General features: G+C 44.6%; 1 protein-coding gene and 1 long non-coding RNA gene across 4 annotated transcripts in view; one reads left to right on the top strand and one right to left on the bottom strand.

Annotated features, from left to right (window-relative positions):
* The window catches only part of LOC141206654 (uncharacterized), a 200,704-nt gene that overhangs the window by 175,726 nt on the left and 1,049 nt on the right, over nucleotides 1-23,929 (bottom strand). The gene's annotated exons all lie outside the window — the stretch shown is intronic.
* Nucleotides 19,445-23,929, top strand: part of ANP32B (acidic nuclear phosphoprotein 32 family member B) — a 41,299-nt gene continuing 36,814 nt past the window's right edge. For 2 of the 3 annotated variants that reach the window (XM_073664222.1, XM_073664205.1), the window contains exon 1: nucleotides 19,445-19,779. In XM_073664222.1, coding sequence (XP_073520323.1) covers nucleotides 19,726-19,779 — 54 coding nt within the window. In that variant the 5' untranslated portion in view covers nucleotides 19,445-19,725. The remainder of the gene's footprint in view (nucleotides 19,780-23,929) is intronic. The other variant, XM_073664213.1, reaches the window with a different exon arrangement.

Raw genomic sequence — 23,929 nt, 5'->3', positions numbered from 1 at the left:
CAGTACGGGTGCAAACAAAGGGTGCAGGACAGTGTACGGGACTATGCTCTAAACCTGCAGGAGGCGCTGCGGGCCATCAAACAGGTAGACCCCGACAGTGTGAAAGATGAGGACAGATTGCTGACTGAGCAGTTTATTGAGGGGCTCCTGTCTAGCGCTCACAGGACACAGCTGCGCATTATGGCTCTGCAAAACCCTGATCTGGACTTTGCACAATTTAAAGACAGAGCCATCCGGGTGCTGCGAGAATCAATCCCAAGTGGCACTGCATCCCTCCGGCGTCCAGCTATCACATACCACCAGGAGGTGGCGTCCTTTCCCCCAGCACCTGTGGAGGCTGACGCGCAGACCCTAGATAATGATCCATCTGCAGACCTGCGCCTTCAGGTCCAGGAGCTGACCAAAAGTGTGGCTACACAAACTAAAACCGTGCAGGCCATGCAAGTGTCTCCAAAGGAAAAGATCCAGCTGGCTTCCAGTCCAGATGACGTCCCGTGGCAGCGACAGAGAAGAATTCCACCGACCAGAGGGAGGAACAGCGATCGCTACGACCAGGACGGACAACCCATCTGCCGCCGCTGCAAGATTTTGTAATTTAAACGAGCAACCCCTAGGGCAGAGGGCCAACCCCCAGGAGTAAGGCGACCAGGCCCACAAAGCTGGCGTGACAAGTACGTGGGAGGACGACCGGTCCTACCTGTCGTGCTTGATGGCATCCCGATGAACGCACTGCTGGACACTGGGTCCCAGGTGACAACAATGCCATATATCCTTTATAAACAATACTGGACTGATTCAGACATTACCCGCCATCCAGATGAACATCTTAGTATCTTTGCCAGCAATGGTCAGCCCTTGCCTCAGGTGGGGTGTAAAGAGGTGACCCTACAAGTTGGCAAAGTAGAATTGCCATCACAAGGAATGATTATTGTTGATATTGATCGCTGAGAAAGTCACCCTATGATAACCTTAGGCACCAATGTGATAGAAAATTGTCTTGGAGAAATTATTCTTTTGTTGCAACAGGTCGCAGAGACTGCCAGTTCCAGTCAGCAGCGAGTTCTGCAGAAGGAAATCAGAGCCCTGATGAAAAGACAACAGGTAGAGCTGTCTGGTGGAGAAGTCGGCAGTGTCAGGATGAGTGATCCATTCCCCATTTGCAATGCCCCCTAGGAGTGAAATGTTAATATGGTGTCGGGCAGCAATAGGTCTCAGGGGTCAAGATTATCAGGCCCTGGTGGAACCCGTGTACTCTGACAGTAGGCCCACCATCTTGACAGCCAAGGGGGTAGTTGATGTCCGCAAGGGGAGAGTACCGATACGCATCCTGAATTGTGGGGAGAAAGAAGTCCATTTACCCCGGTATGCTACCCTTGCTAAGCTGTTCACTGTCAGTAACAATGCAATAAAGGCAGTGGAACCCTTGCCTCCATCCAAACCGGCAGAGGATAATGGCTCCAAGGGGCAGATGGAGGATTGGTGTCAGAAGTTACAAGTAGGCACTGACTCCACCCCTTAGCACCAAAAGCGTGGATTATACCGGGTGGTCCAAGAATATGAGCGAGTCTTCAGCAAACATCCACTAGACTTTGGGCAGGTAAAAGGGGTCCAACATCATATCCACACAGGAGATCATCCACCAATTAAAGAGAGGTACTGGCCTGTACCCCCAGCTCACTATCAATGTGCCAAAGGAATGTTACGCGAGATGAAGGAGGCTGGGGTGATCAGAGATAGTTGTAGCCCCTGGGCAGCTCCATTAGTTCTCGTCAGAAAGAAAGATGGTACAATGAGGATGTGTGTTGATTACAGGCAGATTAACCGCATTACACATAAGGACGCCTACCCATTACACAGAATTGAGGAATCATTAGCAGCATTGAGATCGGCTAACTATTTCTCCACTTTGGATCTCACCAGCGGGTACTGGCAGGTTCCTGTGGCAGAGGCGGACTGAGAAAAGACCGCATTTACAACACCAATGGGCCTCTGCGAGTTCAACTGCATGCCATTCGGGCTCTGCAACACCCCAGGAACCTTCCAGCGGTTAATGGAATGTTGCCTGGGACACAAAAACTTTGAAACCGTCCTGCTGTACCTAGACAATGTAATTGTCTACTTGAAGACATATGAAAACCACCTGGAGCACCTGGCCGAGGTGTTCGAAGCCCTATCTGGTAAAGCAGTCCAAGTGCCACCTGTTGAAGCCCAAGGTGCAGTACCTAGGTCATGTGGTAAGCGCCGAAGGTGTAGCACCAGACCCTGAAAAAGTCACTGTGATCAAGGACTGGCCAAGACCCTCCACTATCAAGGAGGTGCGGCAGTTCCTCGGGCTGGTAGGCTACTACAGGAGATTCATCAAGGGTTTCACCAAGATAGCGGCACCCATGCAGGACCTCTTAGTGGGCCAGTCCAAGAAGGCCAAGAAACCGAAACCTCCGTTCAAATGGGGTAAACCAGAAGATGAATCTTTCATTCGACTGAAAATGGCTCTTACTGGAGACGAAGTCCTGGCCTACCCCGACTATGGCCAACCCTTTATACTTCATACGGATGCCAGCAACGTGGGATTGGAAGCGGTGCTGTCCCAGGTACAGCATGGCAGAGAGAGCTCCAGAGGACCTGCGCTGCAGCGGCGGCTACCTATAGCCGCACACCACAGGTGGCGTCACGAACTATATACATAAAAACTATAAAATCCCCTTTTTACTGACCGCCCTTGGTCACGGACCGGGTCACCGCCACTGTGACATCTCCCCAAGCAACGACAGGCCCGGCATCGAATACCCCACGGCCCAGGGGGCGCGTCACATACATCGGGAAGGGTTTAAAACCAAAAGTAAGATTACAGTCTAATACTGTTAGCAAAGAATCAAAACTGTCAGACTGTGAACAGTAGTGTGGGAATCTACTAAGACATGCAGCTTATTAGACCCGGCATCTGACCCAATAGGTTTCCATACAAGGTAGACAAGGAGGCCACGACAATTATCAGCAGCACTGTGTTGTGAGAGGGCCAATGGAGTGACAAAGGGAACCTCTTTCCTCTCTCTGAGGCCACTTTTACACAGCATTTTTTTAAACAGTATTTTAGTCAGTATTTTGTATCAGTATTTGTGGACCAACCCAGGAGCGGTACCTACAGAGATAAAGTATATTGAAAGATGAGTACCTCTTCTGTGTTTGTTCCACTCTCGTATTGGCTTACAAATACTAACAGAAAATCCTGTCATATGAAGGTGGCTTTAAGGGGTTATATCATGTTTGTAAATGGTTAAAATTGCAAAGTACTTTGTACAAACAAGTTGCTTTGCACTTTATTTATAAAACATGTTCTCTTTTGCATTATGGATTGATATTGATACATCCGGTATTGCTTCCAGAGACTAAAAGGGAATTTGTCATCAGAAATAACACTATTAACCTGCAGATTTGCGTTTAAACTGCAGGTTAACAGCATTATTATGCTGTCCGGCGCCTGCACGCAGCCGAATGCAGCGGGGAGAAAATTAACTTTATTCTCCCCACCAGCATCCGGTTTCAGTCACGAGGACGTCGCAGGTTCAGTCATCACTCTGAGAATACAGAGCGTCTGCAGTAACCTCGAACCCAGACCTGACTGACACTGGCTCTGCATTACGGCTGGCAGAGAGTCAGGGCCAGGGCGCAGTTACAGTGGCCGCTCTGTATTCTCAGAGCGATGACTGAACCTGCAGCGCCCCTGCCCCTATAAATGAATCCAAATGCTGGCGGGGAGAATAAAGTTAATTATCTCCCCGCTGCATTCGGCTGCGTGCAGGCGCCGGGCAGCATAATAACGATGTTAACCTGCAGATTAACTGCATATCTGCAGGTTAACAGCGTTATTTATGGTGACAGGTTCCCTTTTATAAGGTTCCATCTGGGTTTGTTGTAGACAGGAATAAGTGGTACGTTAATAGTGCTTGTTTTCCCACTTCAGGGAAGGAATGTAACAATAAACCTGTGATCTTTGTCCCTTTTGAAGTTTATTAAAGGGGTTGTTCACTACTCAGACAACCACTTCTGAATCCCTATCCTCCCCACAATAAGATAATATTTGTACTCACCTGCGGTGTCTGTGCCATTCCAGCGGTATCGGCACTGGTGTCCTGGGGCTCATTTGACATTGTTATGTCACGCAATCCATGCAGCCAATTATCGGTGGCTTCACGCTCCCTCCTTTGAACCAATCAAGACATCCGGAGGACATAACAGCTGCTGCAGCTCTCTCACTTCCTCTGGATGTCAATTACGTCAGTAAGAGAGTAGAGTGGAGCCACCAGTGATTGAAAGCAGGGATCGTGTGACATAATATGTGGCTCTAGGAGAACTCGTGCTGACATTACTGGAACAGCGCCGGCATCGGAGTTGAGTATAAGTGTTATTTGATTGGTAAGGAAGCATAGAGATTCAGAAGGTGTTGCCTGTGCAATGGACAACCCCTTTAAACATTTTATGTATTCTGGAGTAGAGAAGGAGAGATGTTTAATCTCATAGTTTACAGCTTATTGCTAGTGATGAGAGAGCACTAAAATGGTCGAGTACTCATTGTTCGAGTCGAGCAAATTGGAATGCAAAACTTGAGCATTTTTTTGGCGGCGGACACCCCCTCGGAGGTCTGCAGGGGGCCATTTTAGTGTTGAAATGACATGGGAACAGCATGGGGAAGACCCCTGGAAGCATCTCTGATTCCTAGGTCACTGCTGTGAACAATGTGGTCAGAGTATTACGCCACTTTTACGGGCTCACAATAAAACATACAAATACGGAACCAAAATATATTTTCCTGGGAAAAATGTTAAGGAACATCCTTGTCAGGGTAATGACTTGTATATAAGGCAAAATAAATAGCAAAAAACAAAAATGATCCTCCACACCTTGGGCTATGTTGACACGTAGCGTTTTTGATGCGTTTTTGCACTTTTGCATTGCTTTCAACAGTGAAAAATACATTTACCAGTAAATGTCATTTTAACATTTTACTACCTTATCTTCCCATGTGGTGTGTGAGACATGATCAGACACATCTTGTTTCATTTATGAAGGAGGGACTCTGAAAGTCACAAAGCCTAGTTTTATAGGGCCATCAAGCGGCCCTTACTATTGTTAGAGGGCCATCAGCCGGCTATGCTTTGTTGTCCCCATTATTAAAGAGTGGGTCTCCTATACTGTTATTGCGTATGCAGTGACTGCAAGGGCTGCCAAAAATTTGGACGCACACCACAATACCCCTTTGAAGAGACAGTGGAGGGCCTCAGTAAAAAAAAAATGTTCCCATTATAAAGAAATGGGTTTCTTATAGTGGTAATGTCCATGCAGTGACTGCATGGGCTACCTAAATTTGTGAAATACCCCAATACCAATTTGAAGACACGTAGAGGTAGGTCTCAGTAACAACATGTTCCTATTTGAAAGGAGAGTTTCTGTTATACAGTTATTGCATATGCAGTGACTGCAACGGCTGCCTAAATGTAGGAAAGACCCCAATACCAAATTAAAGACACATTAAAGACACATAGAGGAGGGCCTCCGTAACAACATGTTTCAATTAGAAAGGAGCGGTTCTGCTATACAGTTATTGCGTATGCAGTGACTGCAATGGCTGCCTAAATTTAGGAGGACAAGGACGTGGTTGCTGATGGTGGTAGTTGCAAGTGTGCAACGAAAGGTGCAGGGAGGGAGGCATCTTCACATGCACCTTAGACAGGGGATTGGCGTGCACACACAACAGCAGAACGAGCAGTGGTGTCACCGACAGACACGGTTTCTGGACCCTGGCGTTTGGCCCACCTAGTCCGGTGCTTTGCTGTCATGTGCCTGAGCATTCTGGTGGTGGTCAGGCTGCTAGTTTTGCTATCCCTACTGATGCTGGCCTGGCAGATGGTGCAAATGGCCTTTTTGGGGTTATCTGCAGAGTTTTTAAAAAACTAGACTCGGGAAGACCTGCTGCCAACTTCCGTCGTGTTGGTGTTCCAGGGAATGGTTGCCCCCCTTGTGTCTGTGGCCACCACACTGCTTGTTCCTATCTGTTGTGGTGCTACGCCTCCCTCCCCCTGTGTGCTGCTGTCCTCGCTCTGCATGTCACTTTGCCAGGTTGGGTCAGTGACTTCATCGTCCACCACCTCGTCTTCCACTTCCGCACCCTGGTCCTCCTCCTGAGTTTCTGGCAATTGTGTCTCATGATCATCCATCTCTTGCGACAGTAATTGCACTTTCCCACCGTTGCCTTCTCAAATATTTGGGCATCGCTACACGCGTTCTCCTCTTGCCCCGCTTGAAGCTGGCCGGGCAAGAGGCCCCAATCTATACATGAAAAAGTGAACAGCTCTTCGGAGTGTCCAAGTGTGGGATCAGTTGTCTCCGACATGGTGGAAGGAAGGATGATCAGGGTGACGAATATGTGGTCAAGACTCAAGGCTACTGAGACTTGACCGTGTAGAAGACAGGGTAGTGGTGGTGGCAAAGTGACTGGAAGCATTATCTACTATCCAACCAACAACCTTTTGATACTGCTCTGGGTTCAATAGTAGTGTGCTGTGGTCCCCTAGTAATTGAGACAGGAAGGTAGGGCGACATCATATGGGTGCTTGCTGTGGTACAATTTCAGCTTGCCCACGGCCTCGACCTCTGCATGCACTATCACCATCACATCTACTTCCCCGTCCCTTGCCACGCACCTTGCCACTTTTAAAAGGAGGATAATGTTTTGCATGGTTGCTACAAATGGCTGAATTTGTTTCGCTGTTATATGTGATACGTCTGATGGATGCCCACGGTTTTAAATAGCGGGCTTGTAGTTTCCTATTATTGCCAGCGACCACGTGTGAATAGCTTCACTGACACACTTCTACAAACTGTAAATGGAGGACAATATTTTCCACGTTCACTACAAATTTCGGGATTTTTATCGCTGTAATATGGGATCACGTCTGATGATGAAAAAGATCTGGCTGTATTCTGCTGTGCTAAAAAGCAAATGGAGCAGTAAAATGTTGGACTCTATTAGGCTATGTGCCCACAATGCAGAAATGAAGCAGAAAATTTCTGCATCTCCCTGGCAGAAAAAAACGCATGCAGATTGTGCATGCGTTTTTCCTGCAGAATACATGCGGATCCACATGCGTTTCTGCATGCAGATTGACAAGCGCTTTCCAGGCGATAGCATCACTTGGAAAGTGCTTGACAACTAGGTCACACTGTATAAATCCATGCAAACAGCATGGATTTATACAGTGTGAACCGTAAAAATTAAAACAAATAAAGCTATACTCACCCCGGAGGCCCCGGCGTGGCTGCAGCGCTCGTTACTGTCTGGTTCCTGGCTGCCGGCATCTCGCGAGACAGAGCGGTGAAGGGCCTGCGGTCACATGACTGTGACGTCACCGCAGGTCCTCAAGCGATGCCGGCATTCAGAGACAAGCCGCCGGACAGGTGAATATAAACTTTATTTGTTATTTTATTATTTTTTTACAGGTACAATGGTACCCAGGTCTGGATGAGAGTCTCCTCTCCTCCAGAACTGGGCACCATCCGCACATAGAGACGCATAGAAGCCGCTTGTACAAATGTACAGTCGCGGTTTCTATGCGTCTCAATGCAAGTCAATGGCGGGAGTTCCGCTGCGCTTCCGCAAAATTAAATGACATGCTGCGGATTTTTGTACGCAGCATAAACGCTGCGGAAAAATCCGCAGCATGTGCATAGAACATGCGGCATCCCCTTGGGGACCATGGGGTGCGGATTACCTAGCGTTTAACAAGCGTTTCCGCTGCGGAAATTCCGCAGCATAAACGCTTGAAAAACGCTACGTGGGCACACAGCCTTACTGTTTTAGAAAATAATCAGGATTAAGATAAAAAAATAGCCCTGCCCCCTGATATCTGGGGCTATGTCTACGGATATCTGCAACAGCAGAAGAAAACAGAACGTGCAATGGACACTATTGTGCTGTATAGTGTTCACAATCTCTGCTTGTCTAACTCCTGGTATCACCACTGAATATATGCAGCTGGATTAGTCCTCAGAAGGACTGTTAGTTCAGATGGAGATTTATTGGCTCTCTAAAGAGCGCCAAACATGCAGGGCAGGGACCTGAGCTCCTGCCCGAACATCCCGGAAATACTCGCTGAGCATCTCGAGCAGTAAGATGCACAGGGAGTACCGAGAAGTAGCGAGCACGCTCGCTCGTCACTACTTATTGCCGAGGTTACAAGACACATCTGCAGTGGCCGGTTTCCTAGGCAAGGAGCAAGCTCACTCGTCACTACTTATTGCCTAGGTTACAAGACACCTCTGCAGTGGCCGGTTTCCTAGGCAAGGAGCACGTTTGCAAATTGTTTGCTATACAGCTTGCAAGCATATCTTTGAAGCTGACTATATCACAGGATTTGTTCAGGTTTAGTGTCCCTCTGCTCCTCCGATGCTGCACAAAGTTGCCTCTGATAGCAGTATTGGAGAGTGTGATGTTTAGGCCACAGCCTCAACCATGCCGCTGGTCTGAACTGTCAATTTTCAGGAGCCCACTGTCCTCCTGCAAGAAGGAAGTCAGAAAGCAGAGTGCTGTGCTACAGATGAACAAATATAAGACAATTCTTTCATCCCTCAAACGCTGTAGTCAAAAGCAAATATGGTGGGAAGAATTGGACATTTCACAGTTTCTAGCCAAAAACTGGATTTGTTTACTATTTGCATTCCTTATTTGATTTTTCAGGGACAGTAAGGCTATGTGCACACGGTCAGTACTGTCAGCACTTTGAATGCAGCATACGTCATGCTGCGTCCAAAGTGCTGCACGCAGGTGAATCCACATGTGTTCATTGAACCATGCGGATTCACCGCAATCAATAAATTGTACTGATCTAATTTCTCTTGCGGAGACTAGCGACTCCACAAGAAAAATTGACATGCTGCGGTCTGGAAAGATGCGTCGCATGTTCGTGGGTGATCCGCAGGTGCACGGAGACGCATAGTGGACATGGAATTTCTTGAAATCCCATCCACTTTGTTTGTAATGTAGAATGCTGCGGTTTGCACGCAGCGCAAGTGCGCTGCGTCCAGTCCGCAGCGTTTACTGATTGCGTGCACATACCCTAACAGCACCAATAAGATAATCATGACATACAATTTTGTGCAAAAGCTTTAACTCCTTCACCTCCCACAGCCTGTTTTCACCTTCCTGACCAGGCCAATTTTTTCAATTCTGACAAGTGTCACTTTATGTGGTAATAACTCTGGAGCTCTTCAACATATCCCAGTGATTCTGAGACTGTTTTTTCATTACATTTTGTACTTCATGTTAGTGGTACATTTTGGTCGATATGCATTGCGTTTATTTATGAAAATATCAAAAATTTGACAACAAAAATAAAAAATTTGGCAATATTCAAAATTTGAATTTTTATGCCCTAACCCCTTAAGGACCGTGGGTTTTTCCGTTTTGTTTTCTTGCTCCCCTTCTTTTTAGAGCTATAACTTTTTTATTTTTCCGGCAATATGGCCATGTGAGGGCTTGTTTTTGCGGGACGAGTTGTACTTTTGAACGACAGCATATCATGTACTGGAAAATGGGAAAAAAATTCCAAGTGCGGTGAAATTTCAAAAAAAGTACAATTCCAAAATAGTTTTTTTTTTTTTAACCATGTTCACTAAATTCTAAAACTGACCTGATTCTCCATGTCATTACGAGTTTGAAGATACCAAACATTTAAAGGTTCTTTTTTATTTAAGTGGTGAAAAAAAATCCAAAGTTTGTCAAAAAAAAAAATGGCACCATTTTCTGACACCCATAGCGTCTCCATTTTTCGGGATCTGGGTGAGGGCTTATTTTTTGTGCGCGAGCTGACATTTTTATTTATACCATTTTAGGATAGATACAATGTTTTGATGATTTTATTGCAATGTTGTTATGACCAAAAAAAGCAATTCTTCCGTTTTGATTAATTTTCTCATTACGTTGTTTACCGATCAGATTAATTATTTTTATGTATTGATAGGGCGATTCTGAACTCGGCGATACCAAATATGTGTATTTTTGATTTTTTTTTGTTTTATTTTGAATGGGGTAAAAGGGGGGTGATTTGAACTTTTATATATTTTAAAACTTTTTTTTTTTTTTTTTACTTTTCACATGCTTCAATAGTCTCCTAGGAGACTTGAAGCTGCAATTAATTATCTGATTGCTTGTGCTACACATATGTGTACCAAAAATGCTCATCTGCTATGAGCACTCAACTGAGCTCAACTGCTATGAGAGGCGCTAATAGCAGTTCGGCAATGACAACCACAGTGGCCTCCTGCAGACCCCGGGTTGTCATGCCAACCCATCGGCGCCCCCGCAATTATTCTTCTTGGGGCACCGATGGGCGGAGCTAATGACGCGCATCTGGTTTGCTTAAGTTAAATGCCACTGTCAGAGATTGACAGCGGCATTTCACTACTTAACAGCCGTCGGTGGATCGCGAGTCCACCCGCGGCTGTTAGGGGCACATGACAGCTGATTAGATCAGCTGTTATATGCTGGTAAAAATTACGGGCTTAGCGCCGATGCCCACACCAAAGAGGGAGAGGCGACCTATGACGTGTAATCATGTCATAGGTCGTTAAGGGGTTAAACCAGATAGTTATACCACATAAAATAGTTATTAAATAACAATTCCCACATGTCTACTTCACATCAGCATAACTTTTCATACATCATTTTTTGTTTTTGTTAGGAATCTAGAAGTACCAAAAATTACACAATTCTAAAAACCATACCCCTCAAAGTGCTCAAAACCACATTCAAGAAGTTTATTAACCCTTTAAGGGCTTAGCAGGAATTATGGCAATGTGGAAGGGAAAAAATTAAAATGTTACTTTTTCCCATAAAATATTGCCTTAGCCCCAAATTTTGCATTTTCACATGGATAACAGGAGAAAATGGACGATACAATTTGTTGTGTATTTTCTTCTGAATACAACAATACCCAATATGTGGTGGAAAACTACTGTTTGGGCACACAGCAGGGCTCGGAAGGGAAGGAGCACCATTTGACTTTTGAAGCACAAAATTGGCTGGAATAGATAGCAGACACCATGTCACACTTGCAGAGCCCCTGACATGCCTAAACAGTGGAACACCCCACAAGTGACCCCATTTTGGAAACTCACCCATCAAGGAATTTATCTAAGGGTGTGTTGAGCACCTTGAACCCACAGGTGCTGCACGGAATTTTATAACCTTGAGCCGTGAAAATAAAACATCACATTTTTCCCACAAAAATGTTGCTTTATCCCCAAATTTTTCATTTTCATAAGGGTAACCGGAGAAAATGGACCAATTGGCTGGAATAGATTGCGGATGCCATGTCACATTTGAAGAGCCCCTGACATGCCAAAACAGCAGAAACCCCTATAAGTGACCTCATTTTGTAAACTACAGCTCTTGAGGAATTCAACTAGGGTTGTAGTGAGCACTTTTAACCCTCAGGCGATTCACAGAATTGTATAACATTGGGCTGATGAAATCGAAAATTACCTTTTATACCGCTAAAATGTTGCATTGGCCCCAAATTTTTAATTTTCAAAAGGGATAATAGGCGAAAATGAACAGCACAATTTGTTACGCAATTTCTCCAGAGTACGCCATATGTGGTGGAAAACTACTTTTAAGACACATGGCAAAGCTAGAAGGGAAGAAGCACCCCAAGTTTTTAATGTTTCTAAGGGCTAATAGGAAAAAAAGGACCGCATATTTTGTTCTCCTGAGTGCGCCAATACTCTACATGTCATCAGGAACTACTTTTCTGGCACAGTGGAAAGCTCAGAAGGGAAGGAGCTCCATATTATAGTACACATTTTGCTGTTTTCAGGTGCCACGACCCACTGGAAGAGCCCCTGAGGTGCCAGAGCAGCAGAACCCCTCGTAAGTGACCCCATTTTACAAACTACACCTCTTAATGAATTAGTCTAAGGGTGCAGTGATCATATTGACACCATGGATGTGTCACAGAATTTTGTACCTTAGGGCAATGAAGAAAAAAAAATCACATTTTTACCACTAAAAATTTAGTTTTCGCCCCAGATTTTACATTTTCACGTGGAAATGGGACCAAAATTTGGCATACAATTTCTACTAAGAGAAGCAATAATCTATTTGTGGCTGTATGGTACTGCTTATCAGGGTCAGGATGCCTGGGGGACTACCTCCTGCCTACCTGAGGGGGGGGGGGCAGTTTCCAAAAAATGAAATTATGTTGCAGAATGCCTGTGGCCGCCTGGCTCTTTCATCCGGCCGCAGACATTCCGCAAAGTGACTGATATGACGGGCTGCGGGGGGACCTGATATGAGGGGCGGCAGGAGGACCTGATATGAGGGGCTGCGGAGGCACATGATATGAGGGACATTATATGAGGTGCTGTGGCGGACATTATAAAATATAGAACGTCAGGGATGAATATCACTGTGTCCGTCATACTGTGTAAATGGTTCGCAAACAATGAATGATTCTATATTTAACTTTGAAATTGAAAAAAATAACTATTCTAGTGGGTGTGGTCGTTGGAGCTTGTTATGTTACCCATGGGCGGGGGTGCACTAGGTGTCCTGTTACCTTAGTCTCTGACCCATTCCTTTGCTTGGGGGAGGGGCGCACCATTTGCTCCATGTGGCTAGAACATCAAAATACCTTGTTCTAGCCCTACTGCTTAGCCACACAGCGATATTCGGGAGGGAAAGAGCACTATTTGACTCTTGCAGAACAAATTTTTGGAGAATAGATTGTGGACTCTATATACAGAGCCCCCAAGTGCCAGAAAAGCAGAATCCTTCCTCAAGTGACCCCATTTTGAAAATTATACCCCTCAGGAGTTTAATCTGAATCACATGATTCAGAGATTTAGATGGAAAACCCGACGTAAGTGCTCAGAGTAGAGCACAGGAAAATGTGATCCAAAATGTTTTGTAAAATGTTCTCAAAAAAAGCTTCAACTCAATCCACAAAAAAAGCAAGTCTTTATTCAGGTCTGTCATCTGTCAACAGAAATATAGGGGGTTTCCATGCTACTGGTAGCGCAAAGGGTCTGGAAAAGCACTATGGCTCCTCGCCCCCCAAAAGAAATCCGTCAATTTTGCACTCCCAAATCCAAATGCCCCCCTCCCTTCTGAGCCCCACAGTGTGCCTAAACCACATTTAGCATTCACATGTTTGGAATTTCTGTAGCAATGAAAGCCCGCTTAATTTACCAGTGCATGTCTCCAGAAGCAAAAGCTGGGCATAATGTACTGGGCACTACAACATACAGGGCACTACAACGGCAGTTTGCAATCTTCACTCAGCAACATCCACTGCTGCTTGTTTTTGGAAAACACACATGGAGTCAAAATCGTCACTACACCTGTATATAAATTCCCAAAGGGGTATAATTTCCAAAATGGGGTCACTTGAGGGGGGGAATTCTGCTCTTCCCAGAGGGATCAATTCACTATAACGAGGCAGCAAAGTTACTCTGGACTCTGTCTGACCTCTGTTCAGCAGTGTCCTTCTTTTCAGAGGTGCACAAAACTGTGGCACGCCTAAAAAGACAGACACCACTGGATCATAGGCCAGAATGCCTCCACAGTGTCTCCATCTGCCTCATTATAAGGAATCTTCTACGAGGGGTTCCGTCTGAATCATGTATTTCAGAGTTTTACACGGACTCCCTGATGTAAGCGCTCAGCATAGAGTGCAGGATAAATGTGAGCTGAACTTTACTGCGATCTTTGGGAGGCAGAATAAACAAATCAACAGCAGGTCAAAAATTAGTTCTATTTAGTTTTTACTCCTACTCCATTTCTTGTGCGGTATAAGTGATTAGACAGCTTTATTAGTTGGGTCAGTGCGATTACAGCAATACTAGATTTATATAGTTTGTTTATGTTTTGCTACTATCAAACACTTTTTTTTTGTAAAAAAAAAAAAAAAAAAGTTTTTGTATCTCCATATTTTGAGAGTATAATTTTTAAATATATTTTTATACATTTGTGCCGACAGAGTGATGTGAGGGCTTGTTTCCAGCAGGATGATTTGAAGTTTTTATTGGTACCATTTATGGGCACATAACGTTTTTGAATGCTTTCTATTCCGACTTTTGGGAGGTAAAATAAGCAAAAAACAGCAATTGAGGAATTGTTTTTTGGTTATTTTTTTTTATGCCGTTCACCATGTCGTAAAAGTGATAAGGCAGCTTTATTCTTCGGGTTAGTAAGATTGTTTTTTATGTTTTGTCGCTTTTACAAGAAAAGAATTCTGAGGGCTATAGCTTTTTTTATTTTTCTGCTGACAGCTGTAAGGTCGCTTGTTTTTTGCAGGACAAGATGACGTTTTCAGCTCTACCATTTCTATCTACATTTGACTTTTTGATTGCATTTCAATCCACTTTTTTGGCAGGTATGATGAAAAAGCATAGTTTTGTAGAGTTTTATAGATCAGGTCGTTCTGGACTCGGTGATACAAAATGTGTACTTTTTTTTTTTACATAAATATACATTTACTCGTATAATATTTTTTCTTTATTTTGTGATTTTTTAAAAATATTTTTACAAATTTTTTTTTACTTAGTCCCTTTATGAGACTTTAACTTTTATTAATCTCATCACTGATATAATGCATTGTAATTAGTGTTGAGCGAGTATGTTCTATTAACCCTTTCGCCGAGTATGCTCGGGCCGAGCTCCGAGTATTTACAGCTGCTCGGTGATAAGGTTAAATCGCTCCCGTGTGCATGATTTGCAACTGTTTAACAGTTTTACTACATGGGAGGAATGTCTATTTGCCCGAACATACTCGGACAGAACATACTCGCTCAACCCTAATTGTAATGCATTATAGCTGTCAGTGTTACACTGACAGAACTCCTTTTAAACCATGCTCCTGGCATGGTCTAAACAGGTCACCATAGCTAGCAGACCCGGAGGTCGTCATTTGACCTCAGGTTGCCATGACTATCATCGGCAGCTTATGTACATCACGGCAGTGCTGATCTTGTAGGCGAGGGAGCTCCTGCCTGTACTAGCCTTCTAATGCTGCGATCGCTATTGATCATGGCATTTAGGGGGGTTAAACAGGCGGAGGCAGTGCGGGTTGTGACAGCCAGAGCTCGGCTATGACTTAAGCCTAGACCCCAGCAGTGATCATGCAGGCATAGCTTCTGTGCCAGCACAATCGCCATGACATAACTGTACGTCATATGTCAGGAACCCCTTCCCGACCAGGACGTATAGGTCATGAAGGGGTTAATAAATACATTTGTTTAAAATAAATCCCTAGGTTATTTTGTTGACATATTCTGAGAGCTATATATTTTTTAATTTTTCTGTTAAACCTGTGTGAGGGTTTGTTTAGTCTATATCATTTGGGGACAAATATGATATTCTCATCACAAAAAAGGCAGCAAAAAGCAAAGTAGATAACAATTATTTTTTGTTTTCTTTTTACTACATTTTGCACAATAAAAAAAACATCAATAAGAACAAAAAAATGTGTGTTGCTGCATTCATAGACCCAGAACATTTTCATTTTTTTTCTATTGACAGAGCTGTGTGTATGGTTATATATTTATTTTTGCTTTTTTCTTTTAGTCTCACTACGTCACTTGAACATGCCATCTCTTGCATAATACACTGCAATACTATATTATTGCTTGTCATCTTGCATGTCATTGCATCTCAGAGCCTAACAGGCGTACTAACAGTGCATATTGTTAGGAGTTATTGGGTTAGCAGAACCCTGCCAACTGCTAAGATGCTGTACTTGCAATTGAATGTAACATATGAACCAGTAGAATGAGTCCAATGGGCCCTGGTTCAAAATTTGGACCTGAGCTCCTAGCTGCATATTGGTTAATGTATGGACCCTTGTAGCGTTCTATATCCTATAAAGACATACAATATGTGTTCGCCCCAATGTAATAATGTCCTCCACCCTTGGCCCCCTCCTGTAATAATGTCTCCCATTCTGGGCCCCTTCCTGTATTAATGCCCCCCATCCTGAACCCCTTAATGTAAATATCACCTATCCTGAGCTCCTTCCTGGTATAATGTTGCCCATCCTGGGCCCCTTCGTGGTATAATGTCCCCAATTCCGGGAGCTTTAACGTGCCTCATCCTGGTATAATTTCCTACATCCTGGGCCTCTTACAGTAATAATTTCCCCATCCTGGTATAGTGTCCCTCATCCTGGGCCCCTTCCTGGTTTAATGTCTTCTATTTTGGGCTCTTTCTTGAATAACATCTCCCATCCTACATCCTTCCAGTAACAATGTTGTCAGTTTTGCTGCAATTTTCCAATACATTTAAAAAATAATAAAAAAAAAACCTTACCTTCCATTGCTCACATGACACGCAGCATCCTCTTCTATAGCTGGGGCAAACGCTGGAAGCCAACGTCAAAGTGCCTGGATGGGCACGCCAACGACAGCTGCCTGCCTTTGATTGGCTGACAGCGTGTATTGCAGTGCAGGGAGCAGGTGAGTCTCTGCGCCGCCATGCATTTCAGCTGAATGTGCCTCCTCAGAATAACATCCAGCTGAAATAAGCGCCAGCAGGCCCCCTCCTACGTGGGTCTGATCGCGGTCACATCCTCTGCAATCACGATTGTTACATCCCTGATAAAGGCTGGTAAATTAATCTGTGCCTCAATCTACAACCTAAATGAATATTATTGAGTCTGATATAGTGCCATATATGCATACATGTACATCTACGAGTAGCCTTTTCAGACAGTGTCTTAAGAAAAGCCAGATGTTTTACAAAACGACAATCCTCCAGAGTCTTATAGCTTACATAAAGTAAATTAAACAATTAGCTGAACGAATTGTAAAGTTTCTTATTTTACACTCAAATGAATAAGGGAAAAGTCGGAATACAGTTTTTAGTGTATTCATCGAACCCGAGCGAGTGCTTAACAGTGAAAAGAACGAGATAAAAACTCTCCCTTACAGAAGCATAATGTGAATAAGCCACATTACATGTGGTATGTGCCGTACATGCACTATCATTTTGACAGGTTAATATACTATATGGCCTGGCTTGATATTTTTTTCTGCGCATTTTATTTAACCATATTTTATGTTGTCATATAGCTACAGGACTCGGGGAGACAATTTTTTTTTTGTGAAATTCATTTTTAATTTGCATTTTATATTGATGAACTCTAGTAAACATATATACACACACACATACACATGTATTAATTGTGCATTGGCTTGTACATACACCAGGATTTGTGTATATACTCAGCTGTATTCTACTAGAATAATGCAGGAATGTGTCATGTACTATATTCCTTATGAACTACACTGGACAGAACAAGTTCTTATCAGTTCTGCCCAGACTGATCTTTTTTGCAAGCGTTTCTCTGGAATCTGGTTAGGGTCTCCTTACAAAATAGCAAACATTGTCCATTGTACAGCACAGCATCAAAAAATAATCTAAAAAAAAAATCCAACACAGTTAACTAAAGTTGCATGTACACTGCACGATATAGGGAAACTCTTGCATCCTGATAACCATGCAGGGTAAACAAGCTGATGATCACCCAACGAACAAGCAAACCGCTAATTTTTTGGATGAAATAATCTTTTGGTTTTCCTAAAAAAAATCTTCATTCTCAGCAGCGCATTGTCCCATGTCCTTTAATTTAACTCATTTAACTGAATGGATGAAAAGTGCTGTAAAAACACTGAAAGGTTATATTCACACGTTGCGTTTTTTTTCCATAGGCAAAATTTGCTCTCTTGGCAGTAAATAAGCTGCTTAAAATAAAAAGCAGGTTTTCCTCGGTTTTTTGCTGAATTTTTGTCACTGTACATTTGTCTCTTGAGCATGCTGATAAAGTTTAGTGCAAAAAAAAAAAAAACCTTATTCAACTTCCTCAGGTTTTGGCACCATAAATGCAGCAAAACCTGATACCTGCATATTTGCAACATTTTTTGCACTACCCAAAACCAATGGGTGAAAAACCTTGCAAAAACGCTAACAGTAACATGCTGCATTTTGCAAAAACCAAGGTATTTGACAAAATACTGAGGACAAAAAACCAAGCTGTGTGTATGAGATTTCTGAAATCTCATAGGACTTTGCTGGTACTGTAAGACACAGCTGAAAAATGAATTAAAAAACACAACGTGTGAACATAGCCAGAGTTGACATGCTGTGTCTAGGGAAAAAAAACATGGCAGGGCTCAAAATACAAGCGAAAAAAAAGCGTATGCATGAGATTTAAAAAATCTTATTGATTGTGCAGGTACTGTAAAACACTGCGTGTTTCATACACCAAATACCCTGCTTAAAACAAAACCACTCAACAAAAATGCCACGTGTGAACAGGATTACACTCAGAATTCTCAATTATTAACACTCAGACCTTCTGATGTGACAATTAATATAAACAATTACTAATCTGTATCCTGATGAGAAAATGGCACTCAGACACAAGACAATACCAATATGACTCATTATTACTACTACACACACAAAAAATTACATACATGTAAATATTTTTAAGATTTTTATTTTAATGTATAGAATTTTTAAATTACTCAGAAACAGTTAAATCGACATACCAGAGACAAACTGATTCCTATACCATATATTTCTTATATGATTGGGTAGAGATCACTCTTGATGACTGGCTTGTCACTCTCCACAAGGAGAAAGGTAACCCCTTAGATCAATGATATAGTCATTTTTTTGTCTGCCTCCCAAAACTGTGTACACTTACCATTCGGAAACTGATACCAGGCTTGCTGACATGTCCTATATTATCAGTGTTGTACAGTTGCAACCAAGACCCCTCCCATCAAGCCGTTTTAAAGATAGCAGAGGCCACCTGTGACAGGTCTCGGGACCCTTTTGTCTCAATTTTTGCATTTAAAAATAAAGCAGAAACTCAAATCCGCATATTAGGGAAGCTGCAGGCCATGTCCTGATGTTTTAAAAGGGTCTCATAAGTGATTATTATTATATAGGAGTGGTGATGGCAATGCTATCACTGGCGGAGCACTACAGTAGACATGCTGGTTGATGATCATCACATTGCACTAAAGTACTGGCAGCCAGTAACCCACCTGGGCATGGAAGCATGCCCTGACAGCCTGCTTTACTAAACTTCTAGTAGATTTATTATATAATCCTAATCTTCTCCTAGAAAGACCACAGAAACGTGAAATTGTAAGGCAGGGTCTCTGAGCCACTCCTTAGCCTCGGCTTGTAAACGCAATAATCTCGTGCTACAGCTATGAAGATCAGATGGGCCAGTAAAAGGCGCGATGTGACCCTTCTAGAAACGCCGTCTTCCTCGCTCTAGCCTGTTTTTTCTGGTGTCGCTTTCTGCCGTTTGCTGCAGCATTTGCTTGCTCAGCCTGCAATACCCCCCTGTGACCGCGAGAGGCAGTAGTGTCAACGGCTTTTTTTTTTTCCCTCCTCGCTCTTGTGAGTAACTTGGCGTTTGGTCTCGGCAGCTTCCACACGTTTCCTATACAGAGAGCGCTCAGATTCTCTGCCTCCATTAAGGACACCTCGAACTGCTCTTTTTTGCTGTGCAGCCTCCCGCCCCCCTCCCTGTGAAACTTTTATTTCTCGGCTGGATCATCTAGAAAAGCCAGCCAGGACGGGGGGAGACAGATCTATCACAGAGCCATAGACAAGAGAGCGAGGGACGAACGACTGGAGAGACGAGCGAGAAGATGGACATGAAAAAGAGGATTCACCTGGAGCTCCGGAACAGGACGCCGGCTGATGTAAGCAGCGCTAGCTATTCCCCCTGTCAGGGCGGCCAGGCGGCTGCTCACACCCCAGCATGGCCCCACATGGGCTCCCCAGCATGGCCCCACATGGGCTCCCCAGCATGGCCCCACATGGGCTCCCCAGCATGGCCCCACATGGGCTCCCCAGCACCTCCACTTCACTAACTATACAAGTGCCTGGCACTCCGCCACATTACACCGCCTTTTCCATTGGCCATGCTAAACTTTGCGCCTATGTGATTCCCCTTCATACTGATAGCCAGGAAGGTGATCAGGGATGGAAAACTAGCTTTACATGGAAGGGTTAAAAGTTTTAAGTTCCTCTTATTTTCCCCTCATCTACTCCTTCACACGCTCTTCAGCTGCCATGTTGGGCATTACCTGACCGTCCTAAGTGATGGTGAGCCGGGGATGCCGCACTTTATGGCGGAGTTGTGAGGGGAGGTCGTCCAGTTATGGCTCTCCAGAGAAACACTCCGCGGTTAGTCAGTCAGGGACACGCACGGTGACCGCGCACACGGGTGGACGGAAAGTCCGCTGGAAAGTTGCTGCCGACGGACAATTCTATACATGCCGTCACGTGACTCCATGACACTAAGGGACACGACCGTGAGGAAACATGGCAGACGTGTGGTGTGCACGGCCGGTGCCCTCCGTGGGGCTGTTCCCCGGCTGGACGCTCCCATTGTGTATCACCCAGCGTGGCCCTGCTGTGCACACTGGCAGTGCCCATAGTGGAGCTCGTGCCATTACAGTGCAGGCTGTGACCGGCTTGTGCCCTCACCGTACTCGGTGTAGTTACCGACTATGTAATAGAGCAGAAGAGACTACACATCTGTACAGCGTGTCCGGGCGACATGTTCCCCTCCTCCTCAGCGAGTCGGGCGGGAAAGCGCAGCAGAGCAGAGGGGGAGGAGAGTGAAGGCGCTAAATCCCTCATCCAGAGAAGGAACTACATTAACCGTCCCAAGGTGGCGGCTGCATCCCGCTCAGCTCTGTTACCGCGGGCTAATCCGGCAATGTCAGAGGAGGAGACATCGCCATGTTGTCCTCTCGTCTTCCTCCTCACTCCCGCTCTCCATGTTGAGTGTCGTGCTGTCGGTGCTCTCCGTCTGTGGTGACAGCTGCAGTGCCCGCCTTCCAACCTCCATTTTGCCCTGCTCACCGTGTGTGAATGTGTCCCCGGCATGGCGCTGCCTGGCTTCCCTCGTATTTCGGCTGCTTTCCTCCCCCTCAGCGCCTTTGTCTGCTCTCCCTTGTGTTAAAGGCCGTCCGTCAGCAAAAAATGACTGTGCAAACCAAGCACAGGCGGTGTAATGTCTCCTCCATGCACTGAGCGTACTGTGGCTACTCCCAGTAGTCTGCTCTCACACCCTTCGTGTGCCCAGTCCTTGGATGTTTCATTACTTGTATCCCTTCCATGTCTTTTTCCTCAGTGAGCCAGCATTGGAAGGCTGGCAGGAGATGCCAATCACACCCTGTACCAGGCTCTTACTCCATGTTAGGTTACTGTACCAGCCTTATGTTTATGCTATTAATCTCATTAGTAGGAGCTGTTCTGCTATAAACACCATTGGGTCAGATACAGAGCTGTGTCAGCAAGTGACATGCCACCGAGGATTATCAGCGGCACTGTACCATGCTGCTCTGCCAGCTCACCACATAGGTGAAGTGACTTGGTCAAGGTCACATGGTTTACTACCAATTACCATGGCTCTAGTAGGAATTGTGCCCTGGCTGAGTTGATCAGTAAAATGATCGTCTTTTGTGTTTTCTCAAGGAAATAATATTAATGATGAGTTGAGTTGCCGTCATTAATAATGATTTTTATTTATATAACACCAACCTATTCTGCAGCACTTTACAATTAAGCTGGGACATATACAGACAACTTATTAAATACGAGGAAGAAGGGGGCTGACCACGAAGGTCGGAAATGAGCGATACTGGGTCATCAATAAGTAGAAAAATATATAATACCTTTATTGATAGCATAATTACATACAGAATTAGGGGCCCCACATAGTCCTCCATACAGAATTAGGGGCCCCACATAATTTTCCATACAGAATAAGGGGCCCTACATAGTCCTCCATACAGACAGAATAAGGGGCCCTACATAGTCCTCCATACAGACAGAATAAGGGGCCCTACATAGTCCTCCATACAGACAGAATAAGGGGCCCCGCATAGTCCTCCATACAGACAGAATAAGGGGCCCCGCATAGTCCTCCATACAGACAGAATAAGGGGCCCCGCATAGTCCTCCATACAGACAGAATAAGGGGCCCCGCATAGTCCTCCATACAGACAGAATAAGGGGCCCCGCATAGTCCTCCATACAGACAGAATAAGGGGCCCCGCATAGTCCTCCATACAGACAGAATAAGGGTCCCCGCATAGTCCTCCATACAGACAGAATAAGGGGTCCCGCATAGCCCTCCATACAGAACAATGGGGGTCCCGCATAGCCCTCCATACAGAACAATGGGGCCCCCGCATAGCCCTCCATACAGAACAATGGGGCCCCACATAGGGGTGGCGGTTCTGGTGTCGGGGTCCAAATATAAACACCCTGCGGGCCAGATTTGGCCCAAGGGCCGGAGTTTGACACGTGTGGTTTAAACAGTTACAGGAGGAGTGATCATTTAGAAGTAAGTGTCACATAGCAGGGGAGGGCAATTAATTTTCCTAAGGGACCACATGAGACCATGGTTGTTGTGGAGGACTGAACCAATAGGCTGAAATTAATTCTGCTCATTATAATATAGATTTTATTGATTAATATTGAGCAGATTTAAGTCTGATGACTCGCTGCTAATGTGATAGAGCTTATTGTAACATTTATTGTCAGTAAGAGCAAATCAAAACCACAGAATTTACTTCTTTTTATAAAGTTTATAAATCCTACTGCTTCCGTTATTCAGCTCTTGTACCTTGATTAACAGCTGCCCCCACACAGTATGATGGCCTTCCACACTCAGTATAAGGCCATTTTCACACGTTCCGTATTTGGTGAGTTTTTTTACCTCAGTATTTGTAGGCCAAAGCCAGGAGAGGAACAATCAGAGGAAAAGTATAATAGAAACACGTCACCACTTCTGTATTTATCACCCACTCCTGGTTTTGACTTATAAACACTGATGTAAAATAGTGATGTGTCGGTTGCGAACAAACCGAGACAAAGAGCCGGCTCCCTGCTGGGAACGATGGGAGCCGGCATCCCAGTGAGTGCCACTAAATTCTCTGAATAGCTCTCACTGGGTGTAAAATCACGGTCATAACTCTGCCTACCCGGCCAAAGTCTGCCCACTCATCGATTTTAATTGTCTAATTGCAAGTGGGTGGCATTTCGGATGCATCAACGTCATCTTAAATATGTGTTCAGTGATGGTGAACACATATATAATAGGGATCCAAAAGATCCATCTCTTTTTGGTGAGCGGAGCCAGATCACCAAAAAGAGCCAGACTGCCCATCACTAATGTAAAATACTGACCAAATACTGAATGTGTGAATGCAACCTAATGGTCTCACCCATAGCTCCCCACACACAGTATAATGGTCTCACTTATTCCCCTACAAGTAAATGAGAAAATACTACTCTCCTCTCCCCTGTTCCATTTGGTGTTGCATCGGTCTTTGCTGTGTGCAGACTGAGGCTCCAGTCAGCAGGCTCTATCTTGTGATGTCATTGCACTTGCTGTGCTGAGTCTGTCGCACAGTCAGAATGGTGGCAGACGGAGCCGACAGATCCATGCTCCACCTGAAGATGTAGATACTGGAGCAATCAAGATGGTTGGTGGAGGGTGGCCTCGTGGTGTGTTTTCAGTCCTTTTGCTGTCAGTGGACTGGGACAGCCAAAAGGCCATGTGTGGCCTTTGGATCACACTTTGCCTGTGCCGGCCCTATAGGTTTTTAAAGTAAAAAGAAAAATACACTTTTGCAATTAGAAGAACCTAGTCTGACAATCAAAAGAGCTACATTTCTGGCATGGATGCAAACTTTTAAAACCTGCAACAATGACATGGTAAGAAACTGAAATAATAAGTTCCCTATTTTGGATTGGCAATACTCAGTACTGCATTGGAAACCTTGGATGTCATAATGAAGACACAACACCACATCCTGGGACAGATTTGGG

This window comes from Phyllobates terribilis, unplaced genomic scaffold (genome assembly GCF_046119375.1).
Source record: "Phyllobates terribilis strain yellow unplaced genomic scaffold, ASM4611937v1 Scaffold_1__5_contigs__length_1240528914, whole genome shotgun sequence".
NCBI lineage: Eukaryota > Metazoa > Chordata > Amphibia > Anura > Dendrobatidae > Phyllobates > Phyllobates terribilis.
The sequence above is the reverse complement of the archived record's forward strand: the minus strand, read 5'-3'. Positions and strand labels throughout refer to the sequence as shown.